The 17,916-nt window shown below is 35.5% G+C and overlaps 1 protein-coding gene across 1 annotated transcript in view; it reads right to left on the reverse strand.

Annotated features, from left to right (window-relative positions):
- The window catches only part of rspo4 (R-spondin 4), a 43,661-nt gene extending 27,470 nt beyond the window's left edge, over positions 1-16,191 (reverse strand). Inside the window, exons 1-3 of the mRNA XM_028003173.1 lie at positions 15,601-16,191; positions 6,076-6,264; positions 2,535-2,672 (exon numbers count right to left, since the gene is read on the reverse strand). Of these exons, the coding sequence (XP_027858974.1) occupies positions 2,535-2,672; positions 6,076-6,264; positions 15,601-15,685 (412 nt within the window). The 5' untranslated portion in view covers positions 15,686-16,191. The remainder of the gene's footprint in view (positions 1-2,534; positions 2,673-6,075; positions 6,265-15,600) is intronic.
- Positions 16,192-17,916: the final 1,725 nt, after the last annotated feature.

Raw genomic sequence — 17,916 nt, forward strand, 5'->3', positions numbered from 1 at the left:
AATGCCTGGGAAGAGAGGAGAACACCGGTGAATTTCAGACAAATAAAAAACTATTTATCTATTAAAACAAAGCACAATCTTTTCAGTTCTTTAGTTTTATATCTCAGGACATCAGTAGTGGGCAAACTTCTGCTAATAGTGGAGCTAATTTTCAGCTTAGCACTTTAGCAAATTTCAGCTAATCTTAGCTTCCCCTAAATCATTTTTAAATTCTAAAGTGAAAATCTACGACGGGGTATTAGGGCCACTCTAGGTAGAAAAAGAAAGGACAAGTAAATTTCCACCAAAAAAATGTGAAATCTAAAAATTTTCAAGAAAAAACTCCCAAAGCTCCAAAAGTGAAAAATTTGCAAGAAAAAGCTCAGAAATTTCAAGACTGATCTAGAAAAAACTTGGAAGCTGTTTTTTTTTAGGGCTGTCAACGTTAACGCATTAATTCATGCGATTAACCTGAAAATCATATTAAGACATTGATATTACACACTGCATATTAATCAAACTACTATTTTAACCTGAAAGCCTCTTTCCTGCGGAGGACTTCCTGGTTCACAGCTGCGTTATATGGACCCAGTGATTCATCGTGATTACATTTTTAATTGACAGCACAAATTTTTATTCAAACTTTCCTTCAAATGATTTTTAAAGTCAGAATCATGTAATTAACTCCAGATGAAGCAGTTGACAAAAAGACCATTAAATATGGATAAAAACATAAAAACAAGCTTGGATACATAAATGTTGGAGATCGCATATTACAGAGAGCGAATGTGACAGCAACGATAAAATAAACTGCAGCTATAACTCAGCAGTGGTGAATTGGACTAATACATAAAGATTTCCCTGGATTTCTGGCAGCAACGGTGCAATTATTTAAGGTAGATGAATGCCAGCTGAACATTAGCCGGTTACTCAGGAAGAGAGATGTCATGCAGCTCTGCAGCTTCAGCCAAACGGCGCCAGAGTATCTTTATGATCGTCATCGCGGCCGTCAGATTTGAAAGCAGAGGCTTTGTTAAGGTGTGTACCAACAGTTGGACGTAAAACCCCAACAGCACCATTAATACCAGATGTTGCTCGACTGCCAGCAAAGATCCGTAGCTGCAGATGTTGCAGGTGGACGGCAGAGGAGAAAAGAAAAGCATCAAATAATGACCGAGTTCAGTCATATATCTCACTTACTGAGAAGGGAGAGATGAAGCCCAAAACCACTCTGAAGGTCTTTAATGTGTATCGTGTGTTATGTTGAGAGCCTGGCCCCATCCAAACAGATTTAACTCCGATAAAAATACAAACGAGTGTTTCCAGGTGACGTTAGCAGGCAAAAACAAAATTAAAAGCACGTTACACAGATGCCATTAGGCTGTCACTTAATGGGATTACGAGTCATTAGAACCCGATAACATGAACATAAGAACCTGCAGGTGAAGTCACACAGGCTGTTTACGGTGGAATAAAAACGGCTGAACACTCTGAGTTCTCAGAGAAAAGAGTCTGCTGCTAATTGTGCTACCAGCTTTAGTTTCACTGATGTCTCTGAGTATCTTTTTATAGGTGGCTCGGATTAGGTCAGAGCCTGCAGAAACCTGGAACAGGATGCAGACCCCATACGTTTTTATGTTAGCAATGCAGATACAGGTCTGTCATTTTCTGCAATCCTTATGCAACAATAAGGCTGGTTATTTCTGATTTCTTCCTTTTTTCTTTTTTTTTTTTTTTAGAATTTTGCTCATTTTTTTGTAAAGCGTTTCATATTTGTCTGGTTTTTCAAGGATTTTGCTTGTACGTTTTTACTTTATGACAGTTGTAACCACGTTAAGGTATAATTTTTACAACTGGGAGCGGCTGATTAGCATCTCAGAAGCTCAAACAATATCAGAACCATTATTTGTGTGAGTTTGCACTCACATGTGAACTACGACTACGATTACTCACAGTGATATCACACTAATGCTGTGATTAATCAGAGTGCTAATGATTAATCATGATTAATCACTCTCTACTGATTAATATTGATTAATCACTAGTTAAGAGAATACGCTAGTGATTAATCACACTAGTGTAATGATTAATTGTGATTAATCACAACACTATTCACTAGAGTTAGTGAGTTTAGAGCTAATGAGTAATCACTAGTACTAGTGCCAGTTTTACTCAGTAACACTAATGATTAATCACTAGTGTTAGTGCTGTAATTAATCTTAATTAATCACAGCAGTAGTGATTAATTGTGCTATTCATATCATTATTGGACATCACTGCGATTAATAGCACAATCATCACTATTAATCTTATCTGATCATCACTGAATAGTGATATTCATATCATTGTTAGACATCTCGATTATTTGTACATATCTTAGCAAACTAAATCAAAAAGAAAAACACATTTGGTTATTGTTCTTCCTAAGGCAACAAGATCTGAATCTTGATATGTTTTTAGAGGAAATTAACCTGGCTTGGAATTCCTGTTGCTTAACAAAGAAAATACATCAGTTTTCTGTGAATATCTTCAAATATTGCAGTTTTTTTACTTACCGAGGCAGTCTGTCTGGTGAGCGAAGGTTCCCTCTGGGCAGTGGATCAAACACTTGCCTTTGTGCAGCTTGAAGCCAGGCTTACACTTGGTGCAGAAGTCCCGACTGAAGCAAAGCTCGCAGTCCAACGAGCGGCATTCTGGGAGAAAGCAGAGCGCCGGATAAACATCACAAACTGAAAATCTGAGTTTTCCCTGCAACCTGCAGCTCCAGAGGCACAGCTGGTGGTTGTTTAAAATGACTATTTTAAGTTAGAAGAATTTATATTTTTGATTCAACTTACAAGAACTAAATATCTGATCATATATTTTAATAAACATCACAATCAAATTTTTGTTTTGAATAGCGCTTAAATAATGAGAGAAGGCAACAGTTGCTTTAAAATTAATATCTGCTTTAATAAAACTCGATACAATAACACAAGATACAATAACCTGCCGCTAAACACCCTGAAAATATTTCCTAATCCCGCTTTTTTCTTCTTTCATTTTTTTAAGTGCCAACTTAAAAACCCTTGTTTACTTTTACAGATATGACAATCTTAATAAAGTTAATACAACTTACTACTGCAGGTTTATCTTTCACAAACTCACACATTGAAATTCTAAAATTTTCAAGATTTCTCTAATTAAAGTTAGTAGAACAATTAAAATATTCAAGGAAACCCAGACTGTAAGAGCGGTGAAATTTCATAGTTTTTGTTCAGGATACATTTAAATTGCAACTCTTTTTCCTTACTTACCTATATTTTGTTGTGTTTATTAAAATAGCCTCTGTGGCTCTCCACTGCAAAAACTAATTACAAGTTAAATGCAGTAACATTGCATGAAAACTGATGCTGAGAGACGTTTATTGAAGGTGACCTATTATGCTTCCTTGAACTAGGGTTAGGCGATGTATGGAGTATACTCGATGTCAACGTTCCCTCTAATGTGTCTGGGCATACACACAAGCTTCCTGAGTACACTGAGGACCACTGTGGGCATCATCGGATGTGCACGCCGTGGCCACGCACCAGTATTACATCTGTTATAAATCTGGGATTGTAGCAAGTTGCATGGCTTATTAAAAGAATCAGATTACAGCAGCAATTTTCATTTGTTTGCTTTTAATATAAGTGATTTGCCCCACTGTAAAATGAAAAAACAAAAACATTGCTGTTCATGAGATGCGTAGTATGTTATAAGTGAGAGTCCTGCTTTAGCCAGGCTGAGAAATGAGACATTGCACCTTTCAGACATAACTTATTGTTCACATTTAAACAGTCACATTTTGCACAATGAAATGTGCGCTCTAGCTTGTGATACAGTATAAATTCTTGTAAAATATTTAATTTCACCGTTTTTTTTTATATCTGCCCTTCTCACTTCAATGTACAAATGCAGACCATTCCTTTAATTCATCCTCTGAAAAACGAGCATCAATGTGATCACTAATAAAGAGTAATCTCACTAGTATCTCTGCCATCACCTGATGAGGTCCCCATTGCCTCCACTGTACTGTTCTGCCATTTTAACAAACTCCGACAGCCATTTAATCTTAAAAGAAGCGCATTTCTTTTTTACTTTGGCTTGGTGAGTGGATGTCCCACTGCCCGTTCGCTTGTACATGATAAGGTGTTAAGTAACTTTCGCGTCTCTTAACTCCGCCGCACTATTCTTACCTAGCTAACCTGCACGGTGCCACAGCGCATATGACCAGGGCCCGTACCATGAACCATATCGTATCATTGGCTGGACACCTGCCACTCACTGAGTTAAATCGCAAAGTAGTACAGAAAAAAATGTATTGGTCCAGTTTATGCTGGACTTTATTTTATGCGCTACACAGATTTTCTTGTGTGCTGAGAATATGCGAGCAGTGCGCGATTGAGCAGGCGCACAGCTTAGAGGGAACATTGCTCGATGTATCGCGATATTTTCAATTTACCATAGTTAAAACTGCTATATCGCAACTATAGAGTATACATTGTCGTTCAAATAATAAACTTTCGCCGTCAAATTCACTGTGCGTATGGTTTATCCGACACCCTATGAATGCATCACTAGTTCCTCCCCCCTCCCAACCTGAAATTTTTCTACCAATCACGTTGTGTGGAGAAAACAAACAACATGGTGACAGCGAGAGTTGAGCCGTGAAGGAGACGGTGACTGAAGAGGAATCAGATGAACTGTCCAGGTCCAAAGAGAAACAGCAGGATCAATAATCTGGCAGCGGTTTGGATTTTATATGAAGGATGTTGAACAAAATGAGGCAATTTGAGAAACATGTTATGAAACTATTGCCACAAAAGGTTTACAGCAAATTTATTGCACCTAATCAAACAATTAGCTAATTAGCCACTCTAACACAGCAGTGGTTGATTAGATAATTTAAACACCTGCTTTACTGATGATCTGTCCAAAACACACCTTATTCCACAGCACATCTATTTGTTAAGTTTATCAAAGTCAAGCATAATTGACCTACTTCCTTCTCCCTCGCTATTTTTTCTTAGTTAAAACTTATTTCTCACCTTGTTATGTAGTCATAGTGTAGACAGTTCATAGAAAAATACTGAATCCCTTTTCATATGATCTTACATTTAAGTCTGAAAGGGAAATGGGGGCGGGAACTTGTGTGGGTGACATCATGCTGCAAGGGATCTATAGTTTAAAATAACATTGGAGCTCATTTAAGAATATCGTGATATGTAACGTGATATAGCAAAAATATATCAGGATATTAGATTTTCCTCATATCCCTCAGCCTTACCTTGAACAGGTTTGGATGGGCGATACGAAACATGCTCATTACATTTCAGATAACATTTTAGTCTAATCAGTTCTGTCTAATTTGAGCTGTTTTAGGGTCTCTGCCACTTTAAATTCAAATAAGCTGCTGCTGACCACACGCCCCCAACCACTCAATGTTTACACTCACACGTGAAAATGAATGCAGACAGATGCGCAATTATACAATCGTACATCTTTGAAAAGCATTAGTAGAGCCTTCTGCACAACCAACAAGAATGCAGCAAGTGGTTTTACATCATAAACATTTAAATTCAAACTTAATGCTTTAAAAAATCTTATAAAAAGGGAACTGGATGGAAGATTAAAAAGTCCAGCAACTCCGGACACACTGACATGAAACGAGTTCTGGACAGAAATAAAGTCAGACTTGAACCAAAGTTTACCAAAGGAATCGCAGCTGTTGCACTGAAAATGTTCAGCTGAAATGTTTTCATGTTGATTTAAAGAGAAGGAATAATTGAAGCAGGTGTTTATTAAAAGATAAAGACAGGGTGGTACAGTGGAGCAGTTAGGGTCTTCTTTCATAATTTTAAAATTATGGTATCATGCTCAGGGATAACTTAAACTGAAGCAACTGAATATCAAAGAAAACCTTTAAAAGATGAATTTAACTATTGATCAAGACTGTTTCAACAGATTACAAGGAAGTCAGGCTGATTGAAGGTAAAACCCTCCTAAAAAACGAGTCTTTTCATTATTTTTTAAGGTCTTGTCTTTGCTGTTCCTTTATAACACATTTATACGTACTCATGCAGCGGTTCACGTCCCTCCCTCTCTGTCCAAAGTGTCCGGTTGGACAGGAATGGAGACACGTCCCATGATGAGACATCCCTTTCCTCTGGAGAAACAGGAAGAGTCGCTCTGGGCAGCGAACGCAGCCGTTGTCCCTCGAACACTCCAGACAACTCTGACAGTCTTCTGACGTCTCTCTGTGAGCTGCAGGAAGCACATTAAGACAGATCCAGATTATTCGCAGGAGATATTAAAACAAAAATAAGATGAGGGCAAGAAAAGAAAGCAGTGGGGGAAGGAAGACTCCATAAATCCTCGAGATGCCGAGATACTATCTGGGCTCCTTGGAAATCCTCGACAGAGCTGTCTGAAATACTAAACTGTAGACATTGAAAGGCTTCCACTCTGCTGGAAGTGAAACTCCTCTGCACCTCGAATTCACTCCATGTACTCTTAAAGGTGACCATTATGCTTCCTTGAACATGTTAGAAAATGTTTGCTGGCCATTTAAAACATGTTCATTACATTTTTTTCACAAAATAATTCTTAGATATTGAAATTTTTGTGTATTCAATGTCCTGGAACTCAGATTGGGTTGCTAGGTAACGGGCGGAATTCTGCTCAGGTTGCTAGGAAACCGGACTGCTCCTCACCGGGCTTACTAGGTGAAGGGTCAATGCCTACTGATTTGTGACGTTACATTCTGGAAGTTTTTTGAAATGTCTCATTTTCCATAAACTAAAAACTATTAACTTATTTCCAAAAGCCAGCTGGTTTTTTTTAAAGCGCTCGGTCTGCTCTTAAAAGCAACAGAAACCCAAATGAAGGTGCAGAAACATGCAATGCAAGAGTTACACATTTTCTGTTATTGTCCAGTAAACACATCCTGTCTTGTTTTCTATACTTTGTGTTGTTTTACGCCAACAACTGGACCCACAGAATACCAGTCAAACCACTGAGCAATGATGTCACTTCCTGGACGTCTGCAGTTCTTGAACCTCCACAGGAGGACTGTCAACTGCCAGTGTTGTTTTTCTGTTTATTAGTTTATATTAAAGAAACCATGTGCAAAACAACATTAATAAAAGTTACTTTGCACCAGATTAAGCTCCAGCCAGTTTCCATCTGTGGTTCCTGGGTTGGACGTCTTCGCAGCAGCAAGTGATAAATAATGTTTTTTACAATAAAATGATAATAAAGCATAAGCAGAGTTTCTGAATTAGGAGATTAAATTGTTTTTGTTTAGTTATTAAGTCAGTCTCCAGGACTCATAAATGTTTTATTTTTCCGTTTTATTCAATCAAATGACCACATAATTTTAACATTAATAACTGCTGTGTTAAAATTATTTAGCACAATAACTGTGTAAATAAACACAACGATGGTGCTAAATGCTTTTAACACATTTACTATGTTGAATTATTAGCACAGTAAATGTGTCAAATGAACACAAAACGTGTCGGCCTCATACGGACACTATTGTGTTGACTTTTGAATCAGTTTGTGTCGAAATTGGAGTAGATCCATAAATAACTCAGGCAATATTTCAAAGAGTTGAGATTTTGCTTTAGGTGAAGCTAATATTTAGAAACAACGTTTTTCATCTTAAATGCAAAATGCATGTATTTTTGTAGAGTTTTGGCTTAATTACTGCTCTGAGTGTGTTTTTCTTTTGTCTTGTTGTGTCTCTGTAATCCAGTTAACTATGAATCGATTAGTAAATTATTTGATAAGTATTTCAATAATCATGATTAATCTGATTGATTACTCTGCCATAGATCTAAATGTGTTTTCGAACAGGAAGTGAACTCACGTGTTCCCTCCTCATGGTAAACCTCCAGATGCTCGCTGAAGAGTCGGGTGAAAGATTTCCACTAACACTTTCCATCCAGTCTGACTCAGCTGTTTCACAAACCAGTAAGTGCAAAGCTAATTTCACACTCGCTTGTGGTGGTTTTTGGCTTTTTAGAAATAGCGTTAAAGGACTAAATGGGAGATGGAAACACATTTTCAGGATCAGATTAGCCAACTCATCGCTGTCGCATTGCAGCTTCATTTCTTTGTTTACGTCTGTCAGATTGTAACATCGACAATTTTAGCTGACATTATTGAAAATCTCTCTCCTTTTTCCTACGTGTTCTTTATTACATCATGTGTAGCGTAAACATCTGACAAAATGACGCTTTGCAAAGCCTGGTTGTTTCACTCCAAACCAGGTGGAAATGTTTTTTTTTCCAATTCATTTTGCCTCAACTGTTACTACGTCTTTTCTGCTTTGATCCTCTTGTACTTCTTCTCTGTTTGTTTTTTTTTTTTTTACTAATTTTTCAATGAATGTCCACTAAAAACACAGAAAATGGTTCATGTCTATAAATTTAAGAACAAATGTTGGTTTAAACAGTGTTTTTCATGGAATAAATTGAGATTCTGGGACAGAAATCACACTGGAAATACCAGTGATGTTGTTTTAGGTCTATTATTTTTTTGTAAACATACTGTGTGTGCTTTACATCTCGCAGAGATTCGGTTCCATTTGGGTCTCTACTGCTTCTAAAAACAGACTAAGCACTTAAAAAAACACCCAGCTGGTTATAGGCAATAACTTTTTGGTCTGGCCGGTCCAGTAATCTCTAGGTTGTTGAGTCACATTCAACACGTACAGCGCCGTTACCTAGCAACCGCAGCGTAACTGGAGCATGATTAGTTTTAGTGTTGTATGTGATGTATAACAGTTGTTGGAAAAGACAAGTGTTTTGTTCACTTACCATCCAGAAACCACTTGCTGCATACCCGTTGGTTGTGCAGGAGGCTTCACTAATGCTTTTCAAAGATGTACTGTTGTATAATTGCACATCTGTTTGTAACCATCTTCAGGTGTGAGTGCAAACATTGAGTTGGGGCGCCGAGGCCAGCAGCTGCTTATTTGGATTGAAAGAGACAAGAGGCCCTAAAACTACAGGCAGAACCAGATTAAAATCTCATTACCTAAAAATGTTTTTGTGCAAAAATATGAAATGAACATGTTTAGTATCACCCATAAACTTATCCTAAGCTGTTCTAGGAAGAATGATATATCGCTCGTAAAATAATAAATAAAACATAATTATGCATTGATTGAGATGTTTTGAACCAGGAAAATCAGTGGCGTCAAAATCCTCAAGAGTTTCTATCCAGTGATTCAGCTCTGAAAACCCGGTTCAGAGGCGTTAAAGAAGGGAAGCGTCTTGAAGTGGCAGGAGAGAAGATCTTCAGGACTGGACAGTTAATTTTCTCCAGGGTGTGAAATAAAGAGAAATTTTCCAACAAAACAAAAACAAACAACAATAAAAAGTCAAAGCAGACATTTGACATCCCGACCCAGTTCTCATTTCTTTATATTTTCCTTCCTCGCGCTATCAGCAGCGGTTTCTGAAAGTCTTTCTTTGGACTTTGGCAGTTTTGTAAATGATTTCTTTTATGAACTATTTCACTGCAAAAACACAAAATCTTACAGAGTATTTTTGGTCTAATTTCTAGTGCAAATATCTCAGTACATTTGAATTAAGACAAAACTAACTTACAAGCAACTTTGTAGCAAAAAAAGGAGCTCATTTTATGTCAATAATTCCTTAATATTTTTGAAAAAATACTAGTTCCACTGGCAGATTATTTCACTTATAATATGGGGAAAATATCTTGTTATAAGTGAAACAAAATCTGCCAGTGGAAATAGTATTTTTTTTAAATCAATATGAAGGAATCATTGACCTAAGTAAAGCTCTTTACCTTGCTAAAAAGTTACTAGTAAGTTAGTTTTGTCTTAATTAAAGTGCACCATTGTTTTAGACTTTGTGTTTTTGCAGTGTCCGGGTTTATGTACAAAGCAATTTAGAAGAGAACTAACCATTTTAAGACAAAGGAACTGAAAACAGAATACAGCAAATAAATCGTTGAGGAACTGCATCTTTGTGTGCCGTAAAATTGATCCTCTGGGTTTTATTGGTTAAGAAAATCAAACAGAAGTGATATATTTCTAATAGAGCGCTTGCAACAATATAACTGAAGATAAAAATGTAGTTTTTTTTGTTGTTTTTTTGTCAGTTTTGACTAAGAAGGACGCCAAATGACTGAGAAACGGCAAATTCTCCAAACCATTCGGAAACGACTCAAAAGTTTCATGCAGATCTGTAATTACTTTAGGATACTCTGCGTTAGTCATCGTGTTTAAATAATCTGGGCTCAAAAAGATGACGGATCTGTTGAAGGAGTTCAGAGTTCATGGCGGATTTTCCCCCAGAACAACCGCTGAGGTCTCAACCCGGCCGGCCGTCTAAACCGCCGCTCCGCACACATGTGCTACGGATCTGCAGACTTAACAGACTTTCAGAGGAGCTGCAGGTTTAGGTAGCGTAAAACCGTGACCTTTGAACTTGCATGGGATTACCCTGGGCCTTTTTTTTTCTTCTTGAGTGCGTGTGTTTTATTTTAACAAGCTCCATGTGTAACGAGCTCAGTCAGTGTTTCGGGAAAACAGGAAGGAATTTTAACCTGAAACTGAATTCACTGGAGCGCCACAACCAAATATTTTACAGATTGCAAACAGTTTACTTAATGAGAGTTTCGATGGGTTCACCCTCCTGTGTCACGCTGCTAAAAGTGTTAATTTACTTTCAGGTCAGACTGTCTGTGACATCAATCAGCAGTCGTTAGAGCAGACTTCCCACAATGCATCAGGACGCGTGTATTAACAAGAAAAAGGTGCCAGCTGCCTTGCCGTGTTAAAATAATACTCACTGTGTGTGTCTTGTGTGTGTCCTTTGTCTTTAATAGCCTTTCAGCAACTGCAGGCAATTAATGCCAGTCGGGTTAGGAATGTTTCTTTACTGAAAACTATTTTTTAGCCCTTCAGGTGCAGATTTAAAATCGTGTTTTGGGATTAATTTAGATGAAAGGCCAGTAAAAACTCATGCTTACATGGAAAAAGCTGATGGGATTAACAAGGGAAAAAAGGAGCCAGCAACTGCTGATTAAATGCACCCGATTTAACAATAATTATCAATAAATGTGAGTTTTCGCAGTTTGCTGCTTTTCAGGAGGTAGCATAATGTCAGAGTGGAAAGAAATGTGAAATTCCTGTGGGTGGCAGTTAAGGCTTTTTCTAAATTAGTTTAATTACCTCAGGAGAACAACTTAAACTGTTTTCATTAATTTAAAGTTATTTTACCAGGTTAGAGTTAATATTTTAATATTTAATGTGTTTTTGCTTTCATTTAGTATAAATATCTGAGTACGCTTGAAATAAGACAAAACTAACAAATAACTTTTCATCAGGATATAAAGTCAACGATTTCATAAAATAGTCAAAAGTAGTACTTGTTTCAAATGCCACGTTTTGTTTTTTTTACTTTAAACATGGGAATAATGTCTCGCTATAAATAAAAAAATAATACAATGTTCACTGTTAACGTTTAAAAATTTTAAAATAAAAAAAATACAACGTTCAATGTTAACGTTTTGAAATTTTAAAATAAAAAAATACAACGTTTAGTGTTAACGTTTTGAAATTTTAAAATAAAAAAATACAACGTTTAGTGTTAACGTTTTGAAATTTTAAAATAAAAAAATACAACGTTCAGTGTTAATGTTTTTAAATTTTAAAATAAAAAAAATACAACGTTCAGTGTTAATGTTTTTAAATTTTAAAATAAAAAAATGCAACGTTCAGTGTTAACGTTTTAAAATTTTAAAATAAAAAAATACAACGTTTAGTGTTAACGTTTTAAAATTTTAAAATAAAAAAAACATACAACGTTCAGTGTTAACGTTTTCAAATTTTAAAATAAAAATGCCTAAAGCGTGTTTAGGTATTTTGTCCCAGTTGCACCTGAATGCAGCATGCATAGCTGTTGGGAAAACCTCCTTCACGGAGTTCGGACTGACCAGGCGCTACGCTAGCCCGGTCAGCTAATGTACCGTTGACCGGCCGCTACCGGAAGCTGATTTTCTTCAGTTCCTGTCATACTTACATTCAGCTTGAGTTACTGAGTTATTCAGTGAAAATCTGGTTCGGTTTGCCTTCTTTCTCCACTGTTGCAGCACAAGGGACTTTAATGTCCCCAAATATCAAATTTATGAATAAGCCGGAATCCTCTCTTTTGTGTTTTGGTGTCACTTTATAAAGTTTCCCTGGAGAACGTTGCATTGCGCATTTAGTTCCGCACCTAAATATTAAAACTGTTCAATCTCAAAATACCAGATTAATTGCAAATAGCGTATTCCATCGTTATATTATTCAATAATTGTATTGATTTTGTTTCTTTTCAAAGTATACAGTTTTTTATTCGTGTAAATTAACTTTTGGAAGTGAACACATATCTCTGATCATTTTCATTATATTTAAAAAAAAAAAGTTTTTATGGTGATACCGTCTTTCTGATTTCCTTCCGAATAAATCAAATTTTACATCAACCTTGTTTAAAAGTTAATTTGTGTTATTATACATATTTTGATCAAATCAACAGCTTAAAAAAATAGTAATTTATAAACACCCTTTATTTTCAAATTAATATAAAGTTTAAACTCTACAACAATTGAATATTTAGGGTCAGAAAGTAAAAATAAGCCACCAGGAACTCAATCTTTGCCAAGAAACAAAACAAAATTGAGAATAATTTTACATATTTACAAGAAAAAAATGTCAAAAAGTCATACAATTTTAAAGAAAGATTTGACTTTTCCCGAATTAACAGCATAAATGTAATATTTCAAACCTAAGATGTTTAATATTTAATCACTCAAGTAAGAGTAAAAAGGTGACTCATGTACTAGGTAACTGATCAAAACATCAATAATTTAATATTTTAAAAACTATATAATCTGACAGACCAAAATATAAAGCTAAAGGTCCTAAAAGAAAAATAATTAACATGAATAACATCATTACACAATAAGGCAAAATAAAAAGATTTATAAATATAAAACTTATGAGACTTTAACAAACAAATAAAACTGTCTGGTCTAGTGAAATTACTCACAAAGAGTATCCAGAAATTGTACTCAAGTAAAAGTAATAGTACTTCACAATAAAATTAATGACATAAAAGTAAAAAGCACAGAACAAAAACACTTGTAAAGGTAACATTTAACCAGAATGTTACTCAAGTAAATGTAACTTTTTACTGCCCAACTCTGGACATGATTTCATATATATACATATATGAAAAATATTTTTTCTTGTAAAGAGCAAAAAGTTAGAAAAAGAAAATAGTGGACAGACATTGTTGCTGTTTCTGACAGCCTATATACGTATATACAGTATATAATGTATAGATATATAAAATATATAAATATATACACTGCTCAAAATAATAAAGGGAACACTTAAACAGGTGTTTAACACTTAAAGTGTTCCCTTTATTTTTTTGAGCAGTATATATATATATATATATAATATAAAAAATATATAACTATATATATAATATAAAAAAATTATATATATATATATATATATATATATATACACACATTATATATACAGTATATATACACAAAATTGTCTATGTATAAATTTTGGATGGCAGAAACAGCAGTAATGTTTGTCCAGTTAATTGTTGTTGGGAAACAATAACATTTTACAGAAACTACTAGAAGAAAAATGTTTTTAACATCTTGCAGAGTGGAAGTTAAAGCAGCCCACTGGAAACACTTTGTCTACAGTTTCAGTTATTTTTCTCCGTGTTTCCTCCCTGTTCTTTAAAAAACGCCCACAGATGCTCGCAATTACCTACAGTAACCATAGCAACAGAGAGCCAGCCCTGATGGACAGAATAATGGGCTCGGCTCTCTCTGACCTCTGCACTGCAGCTTTCACACTGAAACACAAAACTCCTGCTGCTTCTGTTGCTCCGTTTCTGTTTTAAGAGGCAAAAAAAGAGGAACCAGGTCCAGATGGGCAACCCGAGCAGACGACGAAAAGTAGAAAATGTCAGGCGCAGATGACGGAGAGGGAAAACGTAAACCAACGTAAATCTGTTGTTTGTGAACACTGCAAAATCTTACCAAGTGTTTTTGGTTTAGATTCAAATATGCAAATATGTTGTTTATTTCACTTATAAGAAGGAAAGATGAAAAATGTTTTGTCATAAGTGAGCTAATCCAGTGGAAGTAGTTCTTTTCTATCAATATTTATAAATTATCGACTTAAACAAACTCCTATATGTTGCTAGAAAGTTGCTTGTGCGTTAGTTGTATTTTATTTTACATTTAATAAAATATTTGCACAACAGGTCTTGTGTTTTTGCAGTGAAGAGATGGATGCAGTTTGCCTTTAGACTCCTTCATGTGCCTTCAGCTTTTACTTTTAACGATCGTCTAATTTTACAATAGTTAGTATGACATTATGGAGGTAACTGTGTTTTTATGGAGGCGTTTTCAGGTCGACAGATTGTGTGATTGGGACAGGATTCTCCTCCATTATTGCCAAATTCTTGAGGAAATGCAGGTCGCTGGTGAGCGCCAGGGTCGCCACATACCTGTCTGGCTGCAGCAATTTCAAAAAGCAGAATCATTGGAGACAAATCTAAACCTTCTGAATGTGTTGGAGAAGCCAGCTGCACATTGAGCGACAGCTCAGGTTGAACGTTTTTTGAGAAAAAATAGCACAAATTCAGATTTTTATCCCAAGTTAGCTGTAGATAGATATGAAGTGACCTTGGCTTTTATGAAAATACAGAATAAACACAAAATCAAAGTTTTGTTGGTCTACCCTCTAATTCAAATATCTTATTACGCTTCAAATAAGACAAAACTAACTTACAAGTTACTTTTCAGCAGGAAATAGGAGCTCGTTTTAAGTTAATAATCCCTTAATATTGATAAAAAGTTCTGGTATCACTGGCAGATTATTTCATTTATAACATTTTTCACATTTTATAAGTAAACTGGAACAAGCTCCTATTTCTTGATGAAAAGTTGCTTGTAAGTTATTTTAATCTTGCTTAAAGTGGACTGAGATATTTGAACTCAGCCTGTTGTAATTAATCAATTAATTGCATGATAAATTAAAATAAGCTTAATATTTTCCATTTGCATAATTCATTGTTTTTCTTTTTTCTCTCTTTTTACTAAAAACTGGATGATAAGTCTGCATTCCAGGGCTTTGGCCTCAACTAAATCTTTTTTAAAGGACAATTTTGATTTTAAACACTTAATAATGTATTTGATTAGTTTTTTCTGCTGTTTTTTATTTTATTTTTATTTAAAATGTCTTCCAGTTCCAGTGTTAAAAGTTCATTAGAGCTTAAAGTTTATTGAATTTTGATAATGTCTTCTTGCATTACTTGACTTCCGGGACAATTTATCGTCCAGAAACATTTATAATGACAGATGACAACTTAAACTACAAACTAGACAAAAATACTTCAACCTACCTTATGAAGTAAATTTTTCTTTTTTCCTTCATGTCCATTTGCCAAATATTACATATTAAACTTTATCCTTCATAATAACTCATTAATTAGGAAGCCAGTTGTGGTTTTCTGGTCGTCTTGGACGTCTACTCACCGCTTCGCTTCTGCGTGACGCCCGACCCCATCCTGATCACCTCACAAAGCAAGGTCATCCCAAAGGCAAAGAGTCGCAGATGCATCTGGGCTACTGGCGAGTGCCCGCTTCAGCGCCAGGCTCCGGACATCTGTGGGGATCCCAGGGACGGCAGGTTGGGAAATTTAGCTCCACAGTGAAAGACGAAGCTGAGCGTTGGTGGGGGCGGAGGAGAGGAGAGGCGAACGGCTGTGAGAAAGCTGAAGGAATGGTGGGATGGATGGAAGTGAAGCTGAGGAGATAATCTTGCGGAATCGTCCTCCGTTTCTTGGATTTGATTTAGAGAAGACAGACGGTCGTAAACGAGCGCAGCACCAGGGAGGCTGAGGGGAGCAGAAAGCCTCGTCCAGACTGCCAGTTTGGAGGGAAAACTCAACATTTAACTACCACTGTCAAATTTGGGATAAACGAGCTCCACTTATCCCATCGCCATCTTTAACCCTTTGCAGGGCGAGCACGCTCGGACCTTAAGTGGTTCCACATTTGCAGCCCCCTCCTCCTGGCTCTACCTATTGTTGTTCAATCCCACGTTTGTTTTTCATGCTCGCACTCTACAGGTTTGCTTTCTGCGGCGATGCTATTAAATGTGAGCATAGAGTAAAGTTAATTTGACCACCCTGAGAGAAAAGCAACTGGAGAGCAACAGAGAGGAGAGTTTACGATTTAATTGAAGCCTGCTGGGTTTTTTCTAAAGAGGCTTGTGCTTGTTAGGCTGAGGAGTCAGGTAAGCACAGAAGAAAAATCTACCTCCCCGACTTACGAACCTCCAGGTAAAGTACATCAGATAAATTAGCCATGAAAATACCTTGAAAACTAGCTGAACTGGCTTTACTTCACTGCAAAAACACAGAATCTTACCCAGTATTTGGGTCTATTTCTAATGCAAACGTCATATCACACTTGAAATAAGACAAAACTAACTCATAAGCAACGTTACAGCAAGATATGAGTCAATAATTCCTTAATATTGATGAAAAAGTACTAGTTCCAAGTCAATACTTCAATCAGTATTGACTTAATAAAGGTAATGTATCTTGGTAAAAAGTTAGTTGTAAGTTAGATTTGTCTTATTAAAGGTGTAATAACATATTTGTACTAGAATCTAAAACAATTCACGATTTTGTGTTTTTATAGTGTAGAAATTGGGTGTAAAAAAACTAAACAAAAAAAAAACAAGCAACTTTACTTCATTACAGTAGGATGAAGCATGAAAATCATATCAGTATATAACTGTTTCATATCAGTCAATATAGATAATTATTGATGTTTGTTTTTGGTTTTAAATATCTTAAATGCTGCCAAACTGGTGGTGTGATATTTCCTGTTTTATCCAGAATTCACTGAATGTTGTTTTTTATTTTTAAGCAGTTATGAGGCCAAACTTTTAAATTGCTGCTGCACAAGTTACTCAACAAGCTGTTGCTAGGTAACCAAATGATGAGTGAGTTGCTAGGTACCCAAAGAGTGAGAGAGTTAGCTGATGCCACCAACCTAGCTTAGCTAGCAGTGAAAAGTTAATCAGCTAACATCTTTGCTTTGTTTAAATCTCCCAGAATGCTGTGCGGTTCTGGATTGGTGTTCAGTGAACAATCTATAATGAATATTCTATCATATCAGATTTACTTTTTATTGATATTGATCACATGTCTATCGTGAAATACATTGTTATTGATTTATTGTCTAACTGTAGTTTTAATATCTTAGTACACCTGAAATAAGACAAAACTAGCTTTTCAGCAAGAAAAGTTGTTTTAAACTAATAATTCTATAATATTAATTTTAAAAAGAATTAGTTCTACTGGCTGATTATATAGTGTATTCATAACATAATTTTCCTGTGTTTTAAGTGAAATAAGTATGTTGCTCATTTCAGCTTTTTTTTTATTTAAAAAAAAAGACTTTTATTCAGCGTTAATTAGTTAATTAAACTGAACTATTTCACTGCTCTGTAAATAGCCAGTCAAGATTTGAATCCTGTAAATGAAAAGCTTTATTCTGACACAGTTCAAGTTTATTTAAGTCTTTCCTTTTTTCCACTAATCCATATTATCCGGTAAAATTAAAGCTGACAGAAGAAGTAACTTGAGTTTATGACAGTTTTGTGTTGCTGCTAACCGTAAGCAATCATAGTATAGTTTCAGTGCTAAAATGAGATTTTAAACTGTATATAAAATTATTTCTTTTATTTGAAAATATAAATGCAATGTTTGTTATTCCTGCAAAAATGAAATACATTACTGTTTTTGTTAATGTTATTAATTAAACTTTTTTATTGTT

This window comes from Xiphophorus couchianus, chromosome 20 (genome assembly GCF_001444195.1).
Source record: "Xiphophorus couchianus chromosome 20, X_couchianus-1.0, whole genome shotgun sequence".
Classification (NCBI taxonomy): domain Eukaryota; kingdom Metazoa; phylum Chordata; class Actinopteri; order Cyprinodontiformes; family Poeciliidae; genus Xiphophorus; species Xiphophorus couchianus.